The 17,262-nt window shown below is 37.9% G+C and overlaps 1 protein-coding gene across 3 annotated transcripts in view; it reads right to left on the bottom strand.

Annotated features, from left to right (window-relative positions):
• Pld (Phospholipase D) overlaps positions 1 to 12,158 on the bottom strand; it is a 28,006-nt gene extending 15,848 nt beyond the window's left edge. Inside the window, exons 1-9 of one of the 3 annotated variants that reach the window (XM_019044066.2) lie at positions 11,414 to 12,154; positions 11,051 to 11,239; positions 9,891 to 10,095; positions 8,526 to 8,673; positions 7,910 to 8,005; positions 6,950 to 7,057; positions 5,498 to 5,618; positions 3,050 to 3,674; positions 868 to 1,327 (exon numbers count right to left, since the gene is read on the bottom strand). In XM_019044066.2, coding sequence (XP_018899611.2) covers positions 868 to 1,327; positions 3,050 to 3,674; positions 5,498 to 5,618; positions 6,950 to 7,057; positions 7,910 to 8,005; positions 8,526 to 8,673; positions 9,891 to 10,044 — 1,712 coding nt within the window. In that variant the 5' untranslated portion in view covers positions 10,045 to 10,095; positions 11,051 to 11,239; positions 11,414 to 12,154. Of the gene's footprint in view, positions 1 to 867; positions 1,328 to 3,049; positions 3,675 to 5,497; positions 5,619 to 6,949; positions 7,058 to 7,909; positions 8,006 to 8,525; positions 8,674 to 9,890; positions 10,096 to 11,050; positions 11,240 to 11,413 lie in introns of all 3 variants that reach the window. The other 2 variants (XM_019044070.2, XM_019044065.2) reach the window with 2 other exon arrangements.
• Between the last annotated feature and the right edge of the window lie 5,104 nt (positions 12,159 to 17,262).

Raw genomic sequence — 17,262 nt, 5'->3', positions numbered from 1 at the left:
CCTGTCCCGTTGACCAACTTGGGTGTACTAGTCTACTTATGCACCGGACTAATAGTCCAATATTCTTGATTTTAACACATGAAACTGGAAAATTGGCAACGCTGTACAGCCTAAACCAGGGGTCACTTCAAGTTGAAACTTTGCATGGAAGTTTGCCTTACCATAGGCTTTCATTTGAGCACTGTCCGGTTGACCAACTCGGGTATTAAAAAAAGGGGCGAAACTTGGCGAGGCTCTTTGGCGCGATTATAACTTTTGATCAGTATCTTGAGGAGAATCGAATGACATAAGTCAATAAGCAATCGGTCATGGTGCAGCTTCCTATAAGAGATGTGCAGGGTCCTTAAGGGTCTTCCCTAAATTTTTTTTTGCAAATTTTCAAGGATATGCAAGGACTTTCACTCCTAAAAATGTATTCCTGAAAATCTGAGTGAAAAGTTTAGGCACATGCAGCACATTTTAAATTCACCTGAGGATTGTCAACATTTTTTCTAAGGAATAAAGAGGGGCTAATGAAGTAGATATAATAACATAATAATTTCAAATTTTTCTGCACAGCTATTAGTAAGAAAATAACACACAACTTGCTGACGATAAGAATTATAATCCTCAGAAATTAAACGTTCTAAGTCATATATCTAAACAAAACGTAAGAAGGATCACAAATTTAAAGATCAAAGCCTTTTGTCATAATTATCAAATACTTTCAAAGGCCTGACAGTTTCATCAAAAAAGAAGGATGTTTGAGGTACTTTTTAGCTTGAATGAATATTTTTCAAGTTTCAACATTAATTGCAAAATAGTATTGTCATTACTGACTGACTTTAAGTGCCTGTAAATAATAGAATGAAAGAAAATAACACTTACTCATTTATTCCATCTATCTCGGAAGTACTTCTGTTTCTTACATCTAATTTTGCTGATAGCCCATTGGCGGATGGTTGAGGAGGACTATCAGTTAGCGGCAAGGACACTGAAGATGAATGCACTTTTGGGTTGAGATGAATAGCGCTACCAAGATCGGTCAACCTGTGTCTGTAGTCATCCCATCTTCCGTAACAAAGATCTATCCCAGCGACGAAAGCATAAGACTGATCAACGACTACAATCTTCTCATGATGCGCCCACAAGAAAAACATGCCCACTTTTGCTTGGTCAGGGTGACGCAAAACTTTGATATTTGAAGAGTGTCCACCGACCAGCCTTTGTTTGCTGTAGAAGCTGTTGATTCCTAAGGCCAACTCCACTTCTTTGTAAAGTAACACAAAGACTTTCACACCTTGAGCAGCTTTGCGGTACAAAATGTTATCGAGTCGCCATCTATCACCTGGTGAAAAGAAGGTATATTTAAAAATCTCAAGTTGAATTTTTTGTGAAAAGTATGAAAATTTGAGATTACTCAAAATAATGTGAAATTTTCTGGAGAAGAACCTTCCCCATCTAGCACTGGAGAGGTTTCCCCAGACTTCTTTCAGAAGTCCAGCTACTCCCCACACCAAAAATTTTTACTTCCACTTTTTGCTGTATAGACCTTCATATAATAAATGATAAAACCTTTATTTAATGATGACAAGGAGTCAAAAAACATGAAAGCATCAAATGATTAACTTATAGATAATTGTCGCATGTTATGTTATGCCTTTTCAAAATCGTCCCTGAGACAGATTTTTTGTCCATCTCTTGTTCTCTCATTTCTTCGGTGTCTTTCCGTAGTTTCAACTTACCAAGTTACTACAGTTACTTTAGGCCTTAGGCCATTGCTGGTACACAATCAGAAGCACCATTCATTCATTTTATAATCTTGTTTATCGGAGCACCAAATGGCTGATGCAACATTCCCTATCTAATACATATCCCAGGTCGAGTGGCCAAGACAGAGGCTTCTTCGCTTTGCAATTAACATTCAGCCAAGAATAGGGCCAAATTCTATGTGCTTTCGCAAGTCAACAGGAAATTTCCGTTTATCTAGTGTGCATCCGGTTTCCATTTTTGAGAGTCAGTTTCTGTGAATAAAGTGTGCCTGTTTGTAAATCCCACATTTTTACTGCTCTTCCATTTCGCTCTCTGACTTGAAGCTAAATTTGGCCCTTCAGTGCCTTTTTAGACAATGATATTTTAGCGCATCTCACTGCGAAAATCATCTTTTTGGGATATCCATATTCATAGTGCATATTGCTGCTAAAACCCATGTGTATCGCTGAATGTCTACTAAAATTTCATCTTTGATTTTCCTAACTTTTTCTGATATTTTAGATGAAATTCCCTGATTTGCGGCGCCAATAAATTGACACTTGTATAGTTTTACAAACATATTTGATGATTTGAATAAAATGTTTCACTTTTACATGTACTAAACTGCAGGTAGTTGAAAAATGCTTGACAAACTTGGAATTTACTGATCCATGACCAATTTTCCTGATGACATCGGATTTCCTGATATTATCCAGTATTTTCGGTTTTTACTGATGGTAGAAACCCTATATTGATGCTTTTATGGAAGACAATAATATCTTGAAACTTTCTTCAGGGTGTCTACTGGTACCCTATCATTCAAAGTCCTTGCTTTTTCAGTACCTTTTCCTTGCTTTTTCCTTGCTTTCCCGAAAATTCCTCTTTTAGGCAAGTCTCAAAAATCCTTGCTTTTTCTTTACCTTTTCCTTATTTTTTCCTTACCTCACACACATTTTTAACTGTATTCAATTGAAAAAGCAAGATGATGGAATGGCAAAGAAATTACTGAAAAACAAGAGGAATTGAATCAGAAACTTGATGAGTAAATTATGTTCGGAAATCGCATACCCTAAGCCTACACTTAAGAGTTTATCACAAAAAGTTCGAATTTCCGTGCCTTCATACGGAAAATCTGTACCTCATCCGTACTGCCGTACTTCCATGCCGACCTTCTGAAATCTGTGCTTTTTCAGTGTATCCGTACTTTTTGCGTACAGTAGACACCCTGTTTCTTTTTTGACAAAATTACTTGATATATTAATTTGGTGTGCATAATAATCCAAAACTTGGAATTCCAACTTGTAACCTAGACTCTCACCTTCAACAGCAGGCCTCTTCATCTGGATTTCCGGACTCAGCCACCAGTCAGTTATAAAAATTTCTTCTTTCGCTTGCTCCAGAACATCGGCAACTGCCGACATGTAATCGCAGCCATCCACAAACCAATTCGCAGTGATCGAAGACCGAACAGGAGCAAACGACCGGTACCTGTTGCCTTGAATATACTTGAGCCCTGCTGTTGCGGTCATCTCTTTCACAAAACTCATCCATTCCTTCGCAATTCTTTGAGTGGGGCACTTGACGATGAATTCCCGGGAGGAATTCCTGATGTAGAGACCGTTGCGTAGCCCTGTGGAAAACATACCTGACGATATTTCGAAACCATGATCAAACAGTATGACACCTTTGATTGTACCGTCTTTTGGGTAAATGTAAGCGATGAAAGATTCTTTGACGATTAGCCACCGTGTTCGCCAACCGCCGAAGATGTCGCCGCAAAGATACCTGCACCTGGCACAAAGACCGCAGTTACACAGACCACAACAGGAGCAAGGACTCCTGCCGTAATGCGTGCTGCCAGTTCTTTTTAGTATCATGCCTTCCATTCCTTTGATACCCAACTCTCGGATGAAAGTCAAATGGCTGACTTCAAAAAACGATACCTGAAAAAAAAAATAAAAATAAAAAAGGGTTATGCATGCCTTTCGACCGACATCTGAAAGAAGTCATTCAGCTCTTTTCTTATTCTCAGCATATGTTTCTGTATATGTAATTAGTCAAATCAGGCATTTTATTACATGCTCAGGCAGATAGCCAAATTTAGACAATTTACAAAACTTAGTAAATTTATGGCGATGAGCTCCTAAGTTTTCAATATTTTGGGAAAAATAGCTCATCAAATCTACAAACTCTTTTTCTTTTTTCCTCTTCAAATGCTTCTCATATATTTAAATGTTAAGATTTGATAAAGTCTGAATTTTATGACATTCTGATAATTTCGAGATTAATGTTAGTCTAGGAGCTAAAAATCCTTTAAAATACTATTGTATCATGCATGTTTTGCAGAGAATTCTTCCTCACAGAAGAGATGAATTATTTCATCTAAAATCAGCCAAAGAATCAGAATTTCAATCTACCTAAATAAGAATATTAGTCCACTTGCCTAGACATTTGAAAAATTGCTTGATTTTACTATTTGCCTGCAACGTATACAGTAACAAAATTCAGTGCTTTCATATTTTAACCATTTTGTTCACCACTAATACGTGACAATTGAACGAAAAGCAGACCTCAATGCAAGGAGGTAAAAGACTACACATCGAATACCAAAGAATTTGATGCTGGATAAATTTTGAGATTTTTTGACATGATGTTCGAGTAAGATGAATTTTTAAAACCAAATTTCCTCTGTGCCATTCTCGAGGAAATAGGGTCTGAAAAGTGCATAACGATATTAAAAAACGAGGATGTTTTTTCTGCTTTGGTAACACTTGAAAATGAGGTAGATAGACACCGTTTGCAACACTTGCAGCAGAGCAGAATAACTCAGTTTTTTAAAATTTAATTCTTGATCTTTGTGTACATATTTTTTCCAATAATAAACCATTGCCCTACCCCAATCGGACGTGAGGTTAAATATTAGTTCCTACTTTCATTCCCCAATATTCCCTTATTATGATAACGTAAAACAAATAACGGTTTTTTTTTTTCTAAATTGACCTAGCACCAACCTCGAACCTCCAACCTCGATAACTCGAATTTTTCATCTCCAAACCTCGTTAACTCGAAACCTCGATAATCTCGAAACCTCAATAACTCGAATTTTTCATCGCTTCCCTTCAGCTTCGAGTTATCGAGGTTCGACTGTATCAGCAATTTAACATGAACTGTCAAGCAAAGAGGTGGACGCTGTTGCTGAGTCACAGATGTGGAGCCTCATGTTTTGAACTGAGTTAACGATACCTCTCTTCTTTCTAGCTAGTCTGAGGTAAGGAGAGAGGAACTTGCTCTTTTATCACCTATTTTTTTCCACTGGACAATGCATGTAAAACTACTAGCAAATGATCGCTTCAGGCCTGATTTTCTTGAGATTGATACATTGAAAGTTTAATTTTAAAAGCTCATCTTACTCAGAAGATAGTAAGAACATCATATCAAAAAATCTTGAAACTGAGCTGGCACTGAATTTTTTAGTATTCTATGCGTCGTTTTTTTTCAGGCAACCGATTTTTGCCAAGTTAAATAAAAATAGAAAGCTCCTTTGGAAAATGCGCTGAAAATCAGTGCTTGAGTTTTAAAAGTAAAGTATTTTTTACATAGTATCCCAAAGAATCAGTTGCAAGCAATTCAGCTAATTTTTAGGCTAGTCAAGAGCATGGAGTTCAATTATAATCTGATATTTGAAAACTTATATGCAGTTTAAGGGTATTGTCATCCAAACCGAGACTATTTTCCTGAGTAATAATTATCCAATTCTAAAACTCACGGTTTCATAATGATTCCTATAAATGTTAATCTGGAGCAGGCTGGATAGATATTGTTCTAGTTGTTGCATTCTGGCTTCTATTCTGTCATCAGCTACTAACGCATCAGGAGTTTCAGGAAACCTACCGGAAGGAAAAAAATGGCCATAAAATGAGGTGAATTTACTGGCAAAAAAACGCTTAGTACTCAAATCAATGACCTTTTTAAGAAAAATCCGATAGAGTATTACTTACAAGAAATGCAAATCTGCTCAGTCATATTTTAGTGTATTTTCCGAAGGAAATACACTATTTTTACTTTTTCTGATGCTCTTTAGAATTAAACGCATTTTGAGACTTCTTCTGCATCTCCTTGTTGGTAGAAATGCGACTTAGATCTTCTATGAATAAATGAGAATTGCATATCGATGGTGAAACTCCTGTATCATGTATCTCATTTGCAGTCTTTCAAAATCTTCGCTCCTAATTTATTTTTTTACAGGAGAATATATCGACATCATTCCTTGAAGATTTTTAGTATTTGCTTCGCACAGAGAAAAAAAATCATGGTAGTTCTTAGGAATTGACATTGAGTAGTTTGCCAGTTAAAAAAATGTATGACAGGAAGTCTACAAAGTCGCAAACCGAAATATGCGGTTTGGAAGTTTCACCAGTGATGTGTACTGAAAAAAAGAAGCAGCTTTGATCCTAAAACATGCCTGAGCTCAAAAAAGCATCCTAAAAGGTAGTTAATTTGATGAACAATGTTTTTAAATGTTTATAGAAACACTTGGGAAGGTTCTGTTAAGGTCTGACATAAGAGAATTTGCAAGGCTTTCTCTAAGATTGCTTCTCATTCACGTTTGCTCGCAAGAATTTCATTGGTGGTTACGATAATCAGGCGCATGGGATTTTGGAGTATGTGACCGGATCAGTGAAAAAGAACCTAATTTTACTGGAAGAAAATTTTCCTAAACTTTTTTCAGATGCATGGAGGAGGCAATTCTGGCGTAAGTTCGACCTTGAAAGCTTTAAAACTGAAGAATATATAAGTCCTGAAATTCCTAAACAAAATTCTTAGGTCTCAGAAAAACAGAGTTTAGATTTTTGAAAAAGTTAAGGAGAATTTTCTCTTGGCAGATTAGGTTCCGTTTCACAAACCTGATCACAAATATGTAACTTGCTTTTTTCCCAACTGCAATACTGTAAATAAAAGGCCAAGATGTAAGAACACGCGGTACAAATATCAAACTTCCGGTGTTTTATAGTTGGTAATATTTAAGAGCAGAAGTTTCACCTTCTTCATTTTATAACTGAGAGGCTTGGAGGCTGAAGTAGTTTCAAAATTTTACAGGAGAAAAGTAATTTTTAAGCGAAAATGTATGTTACATCATCCTGCGATACGTATATAAATTTCAAAAAATGTGGAAGAGTGCAAACAAAAAGGAAAGCAGATAAGATGCTAAAAACAGTACCTGGGTAATGCTCCTTTATTTTTTAGTTTATTTTGGAGTGTGTTCATTTTGTAGCTTTGACGCTTTTCTTTGTGAGCTTTTGTTGGGAAAGGAATGTTGAGCGTAGCCCTGGAAATTAGAGTAAAAACGAATTAACGACTGTTATTTGTTGAATGAGCACAAGTAATGGGTCCATTGCGCTGGTGATAGAATCGTGTTTTGATGTTTGCTCTTGTGGAGTAGCTAAAAATAATACGATCTGTCCAAACAGAACACACATTCTCACTAGTTACTCAACGTGACGCTCAGATGAAAGCAAGGTGGAAGAGACCAAAGGTGTCACTGTTGCGGTGGATAATATCATGACCCAAATTTTTAAAAGCGCGATATCTCTGTGAATATCAAACATAGAAAGTTGCAGTTTGAACAGCTGATCTTCAAAAATAAAGCATCAAAACACGATTCTGTCACTAACGGAACGGACACATTGACTACAGAGGAGCAGAAAATTATTTTCTGCTACAGTTATTACATGCCTTTTATCTTGCTGCGTATAGCTGATTTCAGAATTTTTAGGAACAGTCTGGACTTTACGAATTTGTAAATTTTCTCGAACAAACAAACAAAGGTAATAAAAGAAAACTTTATTGCCAAGATATTGCTGAGGTGCGAGAAATAAATGAAATGGTAAAATGAATATTTTCAACGCTTCAAAAAGCTGAGTACCCAGACACCAAGAATTAAGAAAAAGATCATACTTTTAAGAGTGGTAAATTGCAATAATTTAATTATTTTATCCTTTAATCTCATCCCTCTTACAGATCCTAGGTATGTCCTTTTTAAAAACTTTACCACCGCTGTGGCAGAGATTTTTAGCAGATGTATATCAATCAATTCTTAGAAGCTTCTCAACATTTCTAATCAAAAATATTAAGAAGAACTGGCACTTTGAACGCCTACAGCACCTGCTGTTTGACTCACCGATAAATTCGGAGCTGCTGATGTAGATGCTGAATGTGCTTGTAACGTTTCTTAATGGTCCAAGAGAAATCGCCATGTTTCAGTTCTATTGTATACCTAAATAAAAATATTCAACTTTACAATTAAATAAAATAAGGCAAAGATCATAAAAATTTCTGAAAACCATTTTATGAAGCTGTTAGTTTTATGAATTGGACAGATATTTTCCAGATGATATAAGCGTCAAAAATTTAAAGACTGAGTTTTAATTAATTGCCTACACCAACCAAGATGTGTGTAACAGCAAAAAACAACGTTTGAGAGTATCAAATTTTAGAGGTTCAAAAAATGTTTGAATACATGGTTTTTACCATCCTTTCATGGCTGAATGTTACAATTTTACAATCGAGCTTAAAGACAATGATTTTAATTTGGCACTTGTAACCATGATGCGTGTTTCTATAAAAATGGAGACATTCATTTGAAAGAAAAAACTCATTTAGAATTAAGTTTCCTATTAAGAGTAAAGTTTTCCCTTTGTGCTGTTTGGAGCGAAACTTGTTACGACCAATCAAGGCAATTTAGGACATTTGACTCGGTTGAACAAATTTTGTCCCACTACAGGAGACTAACTTACAAGTTTGGATTTAGTAGGTGAGTTGTCACTGTACGTTCATAACCAGTGAATTTTAATTCAATTGGAACTCCAGGTATAAAAACAGTACGATCAGAGGCCTTGAACTTCTGTGGCGGTTTATGGACTCTAGAAAAAGGCCAAGAGGAACCTGAAACAGAAAATAGGAAGACACATAAAAACATGAAGCTAATATACAATGATAAAAAAAAATTTATTCAAGGTAGAAGTTGAAAAATGAGCAAAAAAACATAACATTTCAGGATGTTCACACTCACGTATTTGAACGCAAATGAGGATGACAAAATTAAAAAGGAAGTATTAGTCTATTGAGTCACGCCATTCTTTGGTTGAGAGGTATTTCATTACAGGTATGGTGCTTATGGCACCCAAGTTGACAATCAAAGGCTGTGCACCAAACCATCAAAGGGACTCGATCAAATTTCCTTTGACTGATTGTTATGCGGCCTTTGGTTTCCAACTTGCGCGCTGATAAGCTTCCATCTTTTCAGGCTGATTAAGTTGACTATCATAGAATTTTTTTTTTTTTTTTGCTCAACTGTGCTGCATTAATTCTACAAGGCTTTTCCCTGACTCATTTCTTTTATAGTAATTCATCTTTTAAAAATGACTTTTGTGTAAGAAAACCACAAAGTACAATAGAGTCACAATGTACTGGGGCGCCGATGAAGTCAATCTCTGAATGATACATTTCTAGCCTCCTGTTCACCAAAAAGTGGGAACCATCAGGGAACCAAATAGCCTTTTTTAACTTAGTGGCTCATGGATGAATTGTGAGCCTGGAGCAGTTTAAGGGATTTTTAATTGAAATCATAAATTTATTTTGCAAATTTCAGCCAATTTAGTAAGAATTCCGACAACCAGAGTCATAACAAATTAAAAATTGTACTAAACTCCCAGTTTCAATGAAATAAATTTAATACTCATATCGTCTGAGTGAAGCCTGGAGCTAAGGCTCCTTGTGGCATTGCCAGTTGTCACACACTCTGCCATGCTAAGAAAAAATGCCATATGAACCTTCAGGCGTTGTCAAATTCTGATTGATAAAACACTAAATTCCAAGTAAACCTAAGAACATTTTTCATCCAATTTTTCAGATAATGTTGTTGGCAATTTCACCTAGAGTTCCTGAAAATTTCAAGGCAAAACATTCGTAACTTTCCTAAAAAATAATCATTTTACTGAAAGAAATTTGGCAACTCTCGAATGTTCATGCAGCGTTCTTTGTTAGCACGGCAGCACTAGTCTCAGAAGTGCTAGACAAAACGGCCTCAAAAAGTGACTTCACTGACGCTCCGGTACATTGCAACTCTATTGTACTCTATGAAGAAAATTAAAGGGACTCACTTTCATCGGATCCATCTTCAGGAATTCTATGCTCCGCTACTTCTCCAGAGACGGTGTCAATGTCACCGGGGATTACTAGGTACTCATCGTAATCGGACTCAGCTGAGGCGTGCCCTCTTTCATCGTCAAGGCTTGGACTAGCTTCGACAGACATTTTTACAGAGGATCATCACCTCATGAAGGCTTTTCCACTCCACAGAGATAACTAGAAAACAAAGATGGCGTCATGAATGGATATTAAAAATGAGAATATTGATGTAAGTGATGAGACGGTTGCCTACAAGAATGGAGAGGCCGTAACTAGTCAGTTTAGTGACGTCAAGCTTGTAGATATTTACCAAAAGCAACAAGCATTTCCGGCCATCGGTGCATCGATGAGTGAGGCAGTCGCTGCGTGGACCAATCAGAGTGGCCCTCGATCGGCTGAAGTTGCATAAGTGGTGCGTTTGAATCTAAGTGGAATAACAATTTTTGGTATTACACTTTCATTTCCTTAATTATTAGACGATGTCACAAATGGGTTAGTTATTTGTCTGAAGTAAAATTTCATCCTCTTTCGAGAAGGTTCTTAAGTGTGAATTTTTGCACCAGATCAACCCCCGAGAAGGTATCGGTACGAAAGAAACACGCGTCAGGCGTTCTCCCATAAGAACATATTATAACCGCGGGCGAGTTTCATCTACTAGCGCAACATCACAGGAACGTAGTTATGGCCTATCCAATTTGGTGGGCATCGATGAGACTAGGAAAACATGTGTTTTGAATTGTTTACAAGTCTCAGTATCTACCACTCCAGATTCCCTGTTGAATGACTAGCACTACTCAAATTTTACCTTCACTGGTTCCGAATCTGAACAGTTCTAAAATTTTACACCATCTTGTCCATGAGAGGAGGCACAGTACTGAGTGATACCTCAAAATCTTGGCTACCATGTCGGTCAAAATGTAAACTTTAAAGTTGAGTCCACGCCAAGTAAGTAAGTGTACGCACTACTAGAGAGCAACAGACGATCCACCAAATTTGTGCTTGTATTTATTTTCAATGCTAAACTATAGACAGTTCTTTTGTCGCACATTAAAGTGCATAAACTTATTTTGGCAAGGACTCTTTATCAGTCCTCATCCTGAACTATAGCCAGAGTCACAATAAAAGTATGTACCTGATACAGAAATGAGGAAATTACTTGATTGGCAGGAATTCAGTAAGTGTTTAGGCAAATGAGAATGTTCAGTTTTTTCATTTTTCATGATACAAAAAGATGACAGATCCAGATGGAATTTGTGTTTACAAAATTCCGAGCCAGTATAATCTTCAGGTGACAGCAATATTCCAGTTTCCCATTCACACCCTTTAGACAGAATCAGGTAAAAAGCACACTTTAGATATCAGAAGAGTCAATTTTAGCTGGAAAATCATCAAAATTAAACATTCATTCGGGGCATAAGATTTGATAACGCATATGGTACTAAAACAACAAGAAACTCAACTGAAGGTATGTTGGAAAATAGGTTAGAGAACTTACAGTTTGGAATCATGCGACTGAAGGGAAACAGAACAGATGGTTCGAAACGCAGTTTAACGATGACAAAAGTTGAGACAAACTTGAAAAGCGAGCGAACATCGGATAGAGCCTTAAAATTAATATTCAGAAAATAAGCCAAGGTCAATCACTTGTGCATAAATCGGTGCAAATTACTATCATCAACAAGTAAACAAGGTTTTACTCTAGTTTAAAACATCACCTAAAGGATAAAACACACTGGTAACAACTAAAAATATTTTAGGAGGAACTAGAAAAAACACGGTCTTCTTATCACAGAACTGGGAAATGAGTCAAAGAATGAAATTCGGTAAATTCAAAGAAGCTCTTGAATTCTTCATTCTGAAGTGGCCAATGTTTACCATCGCTCGGCAGCAGCGGGGACAAGCGACAAACGCTTCTCCCCCTTCCACTTGCAGTATCGGCCACCTGAAAGGCTGCTCTGCGGTGTTTTTTAAAAAGCTCGTAACTGCAATGAAAACACCTCTGAAATCTGAGGTTTTTACCCTGCACGGCATGCTGCTGTTACTCACGCGACCTTGACTCACAGCTGTTCCAACAAAACACTCATTTTTTACTGGATTGGGATCTTGCATATTGCATCAATCAAACAGATTGAGCCACAAGTGTTCGGCTTCCTTTCATAATGCACCAAGTTTGATGATGCGAGAGACTCCGTTCAATAGTAATTAGTTACGGTTTGAAACGCTCCTCAATTTGTTCACAAAAGATGATTCTTGCCTTTCCGATAAAACTGAACCTTGCAGCGATTAGCGGCGTTGCGTTGGCGCGCATTTAGCGAGAATATTGAGGCTGCTCTGCCCTGCCCTGCCTAGCGGGCGCGCGTCCAATGGAAAGGACGGGAGGGGGGCTTCGAGAGGATCTTCAAATTTTTGTCTCCTGATTTAACTATTAAGAGTGCACCAGGCGTCCATTTGACAAAAAGTGTATGAACCTACTTTAGACCTTTGGTCTTCATGTGGAATGGAAAAGTATCGACCGCCTTCTTTAGGCATTTAGGAAACTATGCCTCTATAATTGAATTAGCTTTCATGCACGCTGGGCTTGTCGATTTCCTTTGACACTTTTGCAGTGGTGAAGGCATAGCTAAAATGCGCTCCAGCTAGAATTGTATTTAGTACATGGGTGGTTTTTATACGAAGATTAAAAATAAACAAGTGGTACGGAAAAAAACAAAAGAAAATGAACTATGCAAAACGATAATCCGGATAGCGGAACTTGGCTGTTTTGAAAACGCCTTCAATTGCGGCGTGATACCTCACGCATTCCGGAGAGTTCGAATAGTTGTATCATTGCGCCTTAGAAATGCGACGGAAGATTACAATCGAAATAGCCTTCTACACGCTGGCTTTGTCGATTTCCTTTGACACTTTTGCAGTGGTGAATGCATGGCTGAAGTGCGCTCCAGCTAGAATTGTATTTAGTACATGGGTGGTTTTTATACGAAGATTAAAAATAAACAAGTGGTACGGAAAAAAACAAAAGAAAATGAACTATGCAAAACGATAATCCGGATAGCGGAACTTGGCTGTTTTGAAAACACCTTCAATTGCGGCGTGATACCTCACGCATTCCGGAGACTTCGAATAGTTGTATCATTGCGCCTTAGAAATGCGACGGAAGATTACAATCGAAATAGCCTTCTACAGGCTGGCTTTGTCGATTACCTTTGACACCTTTGCACTGGTGCATGCATTGCTGATGTGCACTCCAGCTAGAATTGTATTTAGCACATGGGTGGTTTTTATACGAAGATTAAAAATAAACAAGTGGTACGGAAAAAATAAACGAATATGAACTATGCAAAACGATAATCCGGATAGCGGAACTCGGCTGTTTAGAAAACGCCTTCAAATGTAGCGTGATACCTCACGCATTCCGGAGAGTTCAAATAGTTGTATTATTGCGCCTTAGGAATGCGACGGAAAATTACAATTACGGTGAATTGGGACGCCAGAATTAAGATTGGAATTCGTAAAATTAGCAAATTTGGGGCGGTAAAACAGGGAAGAGGATGAAAGGCATTTTAGGGAGGCTACAAGCGCCTCTTCGGATAAAAAATCATTCTTCAGAATTTAGTTTTTAGACCAAAAAGGCGCCTTTTGGTGATTTGGCATCTCGCGTCTCTTTTCGAATAAAAGACGTTCTTTCATATTGACGCCTTTTCCTCACAAGAGGCATGCTCGAAGACGGTCCGTAGCCTTGAGAGGCCAAATAGTTGCATGATAAAAAATCCCAATCAACAGTGTTGGCGAGAAATAATGCGGTTGCTGAGAGATGATGGTGTGATGACGAGTGACGATGCAATAAAAACGCCTTCATCGAGAAAGGATACTTCCTAGCATGGCCGCGGAGGCCGAATAGTTGTATCAGTCATCATTGGAGGCGATTTTTTCCAGTTCAAGAGATTTCGTTACCTGTAAGAGCAGGTCGACGGTAAATATCCGCGACCACGCATCTCGGTTAGCAGCGTTCCAAAATCTTCGATCATATGTATATTTTATTTTTTAAAGGCAGAACAAATCGACGATATTCCTCGAAATGTTCGCAGAATTTCCTTCTCACAGAGCAGGAAAATCACAAACGTTTTTGAAAATTGCTTTAGAGTGGTTTTCCATCTAAAAAATGAAGAGGAGGGGAGGCTTGCAACGTCGCAAACCGAGATACGTGGTTCTCCGAGGTGTTCTATTCTGTCGTGCTAAGGGAGAATGCCGTATGAATGTTGCCGAATTTCCTCTCAGAAAATATTTATTTTTGAGGACAAAGAGATACCTAGTCGTGAATATTCTTCCTTAAAATTTTCAGACAGTTCAGATCTACATACGAGCAAAAATTTCTGAATAATTGGGAGAAAAATGAGCTCCAATTTTCCCGGGAATTATGATATATTTAAGGAAAATTGTCAATGTCAATGGCTCAAGACTCACTCCTAAGTAGCATTTTTCAACGGAAAAATCGCGATTTGTTGCGATTTTGTCGGCGATAAAATCGCTAGGATCATCAACATCTGAGCGATTATCCTCGAACTTGTTGCAATAAAATCGCGATTTTATCGCCCGACAAAAGTCGCGATATATGGCGATTTAATCTCGATTTTATCGACGAAAATTGATCGCGATTTTATTGAACATAAAATTGCGATGCATAGCGATTTGATCGCCATAAATCGCAATTTTTTATTCGATAATATTGCGATAAATTGCCACCGATATAATCGCGATAATCAATCGATAAAATCGCTATTTATCGCGATCACTGCTACTTGGTACACTGCGTCTTTCCTCGGCCCGGTAGTATTGAAAACTCTGTTTCAGACTGATGTTAAGGTGATTCGATGGACGCCATATTGTGTGTCAGAAAGGCATGCGATATATCGCATCCATTGGTTCAATTTTTCAGCTATTCGTCATTTGCCTCCAATTTTGAGATCGCAATTCTGTTGTCAGGAGACTTAAGCACTCACGTACCAATTTTAACAAAGAAATGCACCGTAATAAAGGCGTGGTTTTTTTAGAGAGAAAATATCGCATTCGAGTGCAGTTTCGATATCAGTATCGAATGCGATATTTTCTCTCTGAAAAAACCACGCATTCGTTACGTTGAATTTCTTTGTTAAAATTGGTAAGTGAGTGCTTTAGTCTCCTGACAACAGAATTGCGATCTCAAAATTGGAGAAAAATGACGAAAAGCTGAAAAAATGGAACCAATTGATGCGATATATCGCATGCCTTTCTGACACAAAATATGGCGTCCATCGAATCACCTTAAATGCCATTGGAGGCCTCATAAATGATAATTCAATGCTCCTCACAATTAGTTGGAGTTTCAAGGAGAAAATGTTACCTATATCTTTTTAAAGAGAACTTAAATGCCTTTGAACTTTCTTTGAATTTGCCTCAGATTATGAAGGATATAATCACCGAAAAAGTTTCAGAGTTGCTTAGTTTCCTGTTTCAGAAATGCCGAATAGAAGAGGACTTCGTCGTTTACGACGTTTCATTAGGTTAAACCAATTTAGGGTAAATCTGTCCAGAAAAAGAAGTTACAAGTCAAGATAAAACAAAGAAATATCTGATGCAAAATAATTTAATCAAAAAAATAAAAATACAATAGAAGAACACAACAGAAAGCCTTCACAGTGGCCAATGGTACACTATCATCTTATTAAAGTGATCAGCTCTTTTAAAGACTAACAAACATAACAATTTTTTACAATTTAAACATTATTGAGTCTCATACATCATGGTAAAAAGTTGTCATGAAGTGAAATTTGTTCTGATCTAGTGGCCAAACTGCCATCCTCTTTTTTCTCCGACATCTCTCTTGATAATTAGGAAAAAATCCTTTATACTAGTCAGCAGTGGGTACCATGGAGTGAAACACCAAGACAACAGCATTCCAAAAGTGGGCATTAGTCACAAATACCTACACAGGCAACATACTTATCTCATGTTTTCAATGCCTAAAATACTGCAAAGGAGGAATATGTAATATTTTTTGGTTTTGTTTGTTCACAGCGACATATGAATATGCCCTCAAAGCTTTTCGGGAGGAGTGTGGTCAGTTAAAAGAGAAGACAGCAGGAACCGAAGATGATGGCCTCCTACAAGCGAGAAAATTAAAACCTCAGGTACATCAAGAGCCGAGTCAATCTTTGACTGTTCCCTTCACCATGGTACAAATAGGTCCGTTTATTCCCCATGGGTAACCATTTTTTTGGCAGAGGGGAAAACAAACTGTCTTCAGCAATCATAACTCAAAAATTACAATGGCTCTTTAAGCGTTTTGTCAACAGAGGAACCCATTACATGACCTGCGAAAGATGATTGTATATCATCATAGGAAACGTCTAATTTCCTACAAGTATGCCAAAAACTAACAACGATCTGATTAAAAATCATCCACCTTAAGCTTTGTACGACTGTGTGAGATCTAATGAAACATGTAAGTCCGTTTCAGGGTAAACCATGGTGTCTGGAATTCTTGATTTTTCCGTTTCTGGAACAGATTCCCCGATGAATCCTGGTTATTCAGGGTTCTGAATTATAGTTTAATCACTTTCTGAATGCGAGTAATTAGGATCACAGAAACGCGCGAGGGCGGACATGACATGCATACGAAACCGGAGCCTTTTCTGACTGTCAAACCCTTTCATCAGAGGTAGAAGAGATTCGAAAAAGGCAGCATCGCCGTTGACATCTTCGACGCGTCTCCGCTTTCCTCCTGGCTCCGAGTCAACCGTCTCTTGATGCTGGAACGTTGTCTCCGATGATTCCCGATCAGATAGGGGGTCGCAAGCGGCAGTCGAGGATGAGCACGGGTCGTCTTGCCAGGTGCTTGGCTCTTCCAGCATGGGTTCCTTTTTAATGGAGGGCTCTGAGAAGTTTGGATCCTCCTCGAAGTCGATCTAGAGGACAAAGAAGTTGGTCATTCTCAAAAAGACTGAAACGCCAAAAATCATCTCTAAAATGATTCCTCTTGCATAAAATCTTGATTTACTTTCTCTTTTTGTTACATTGAGTCCTTTGGGACCAAAGAATCTCATAGAAGAACAAAAGAAGGATCTACAACGCGATTGTCAAGAGCACAGTAACCCAGGACCGGATTTACCTACTTGCCGCCCCTCTCTCATTCGTTTTGAAACATCAATGAAAACCATCAAATGAACGTGCCAGCGGGGGAGGGGTGCATAAGACGCGTTTACTGGTGTTGAACACATTTTTTGCGAAAGCCCTGCCAGCACTTCTAGCAAAAGTCCATGGAACTTCGCGCGAAAGTTAAGTTTCGTAAACCTATCTCTGTGTGGACAA

Source organism: Bemisia tabaci, chromosome 9 (assembly GCF_918797505.1).
Source record: "Bemisia tabaci chromosome 9, PGI_BMITA_v3".
NCBI lineage: Eukaryota > Metazoa > Arthropoda > Insecta > Hemiptera > Aleyrodidae > Bemisia > Bemisia tabaci.
The sequence above is the reverse complement of the archived record's forward strand: the minus strand, read 5'-3'. Positions and strand labels throughout refer to the sequence as shown.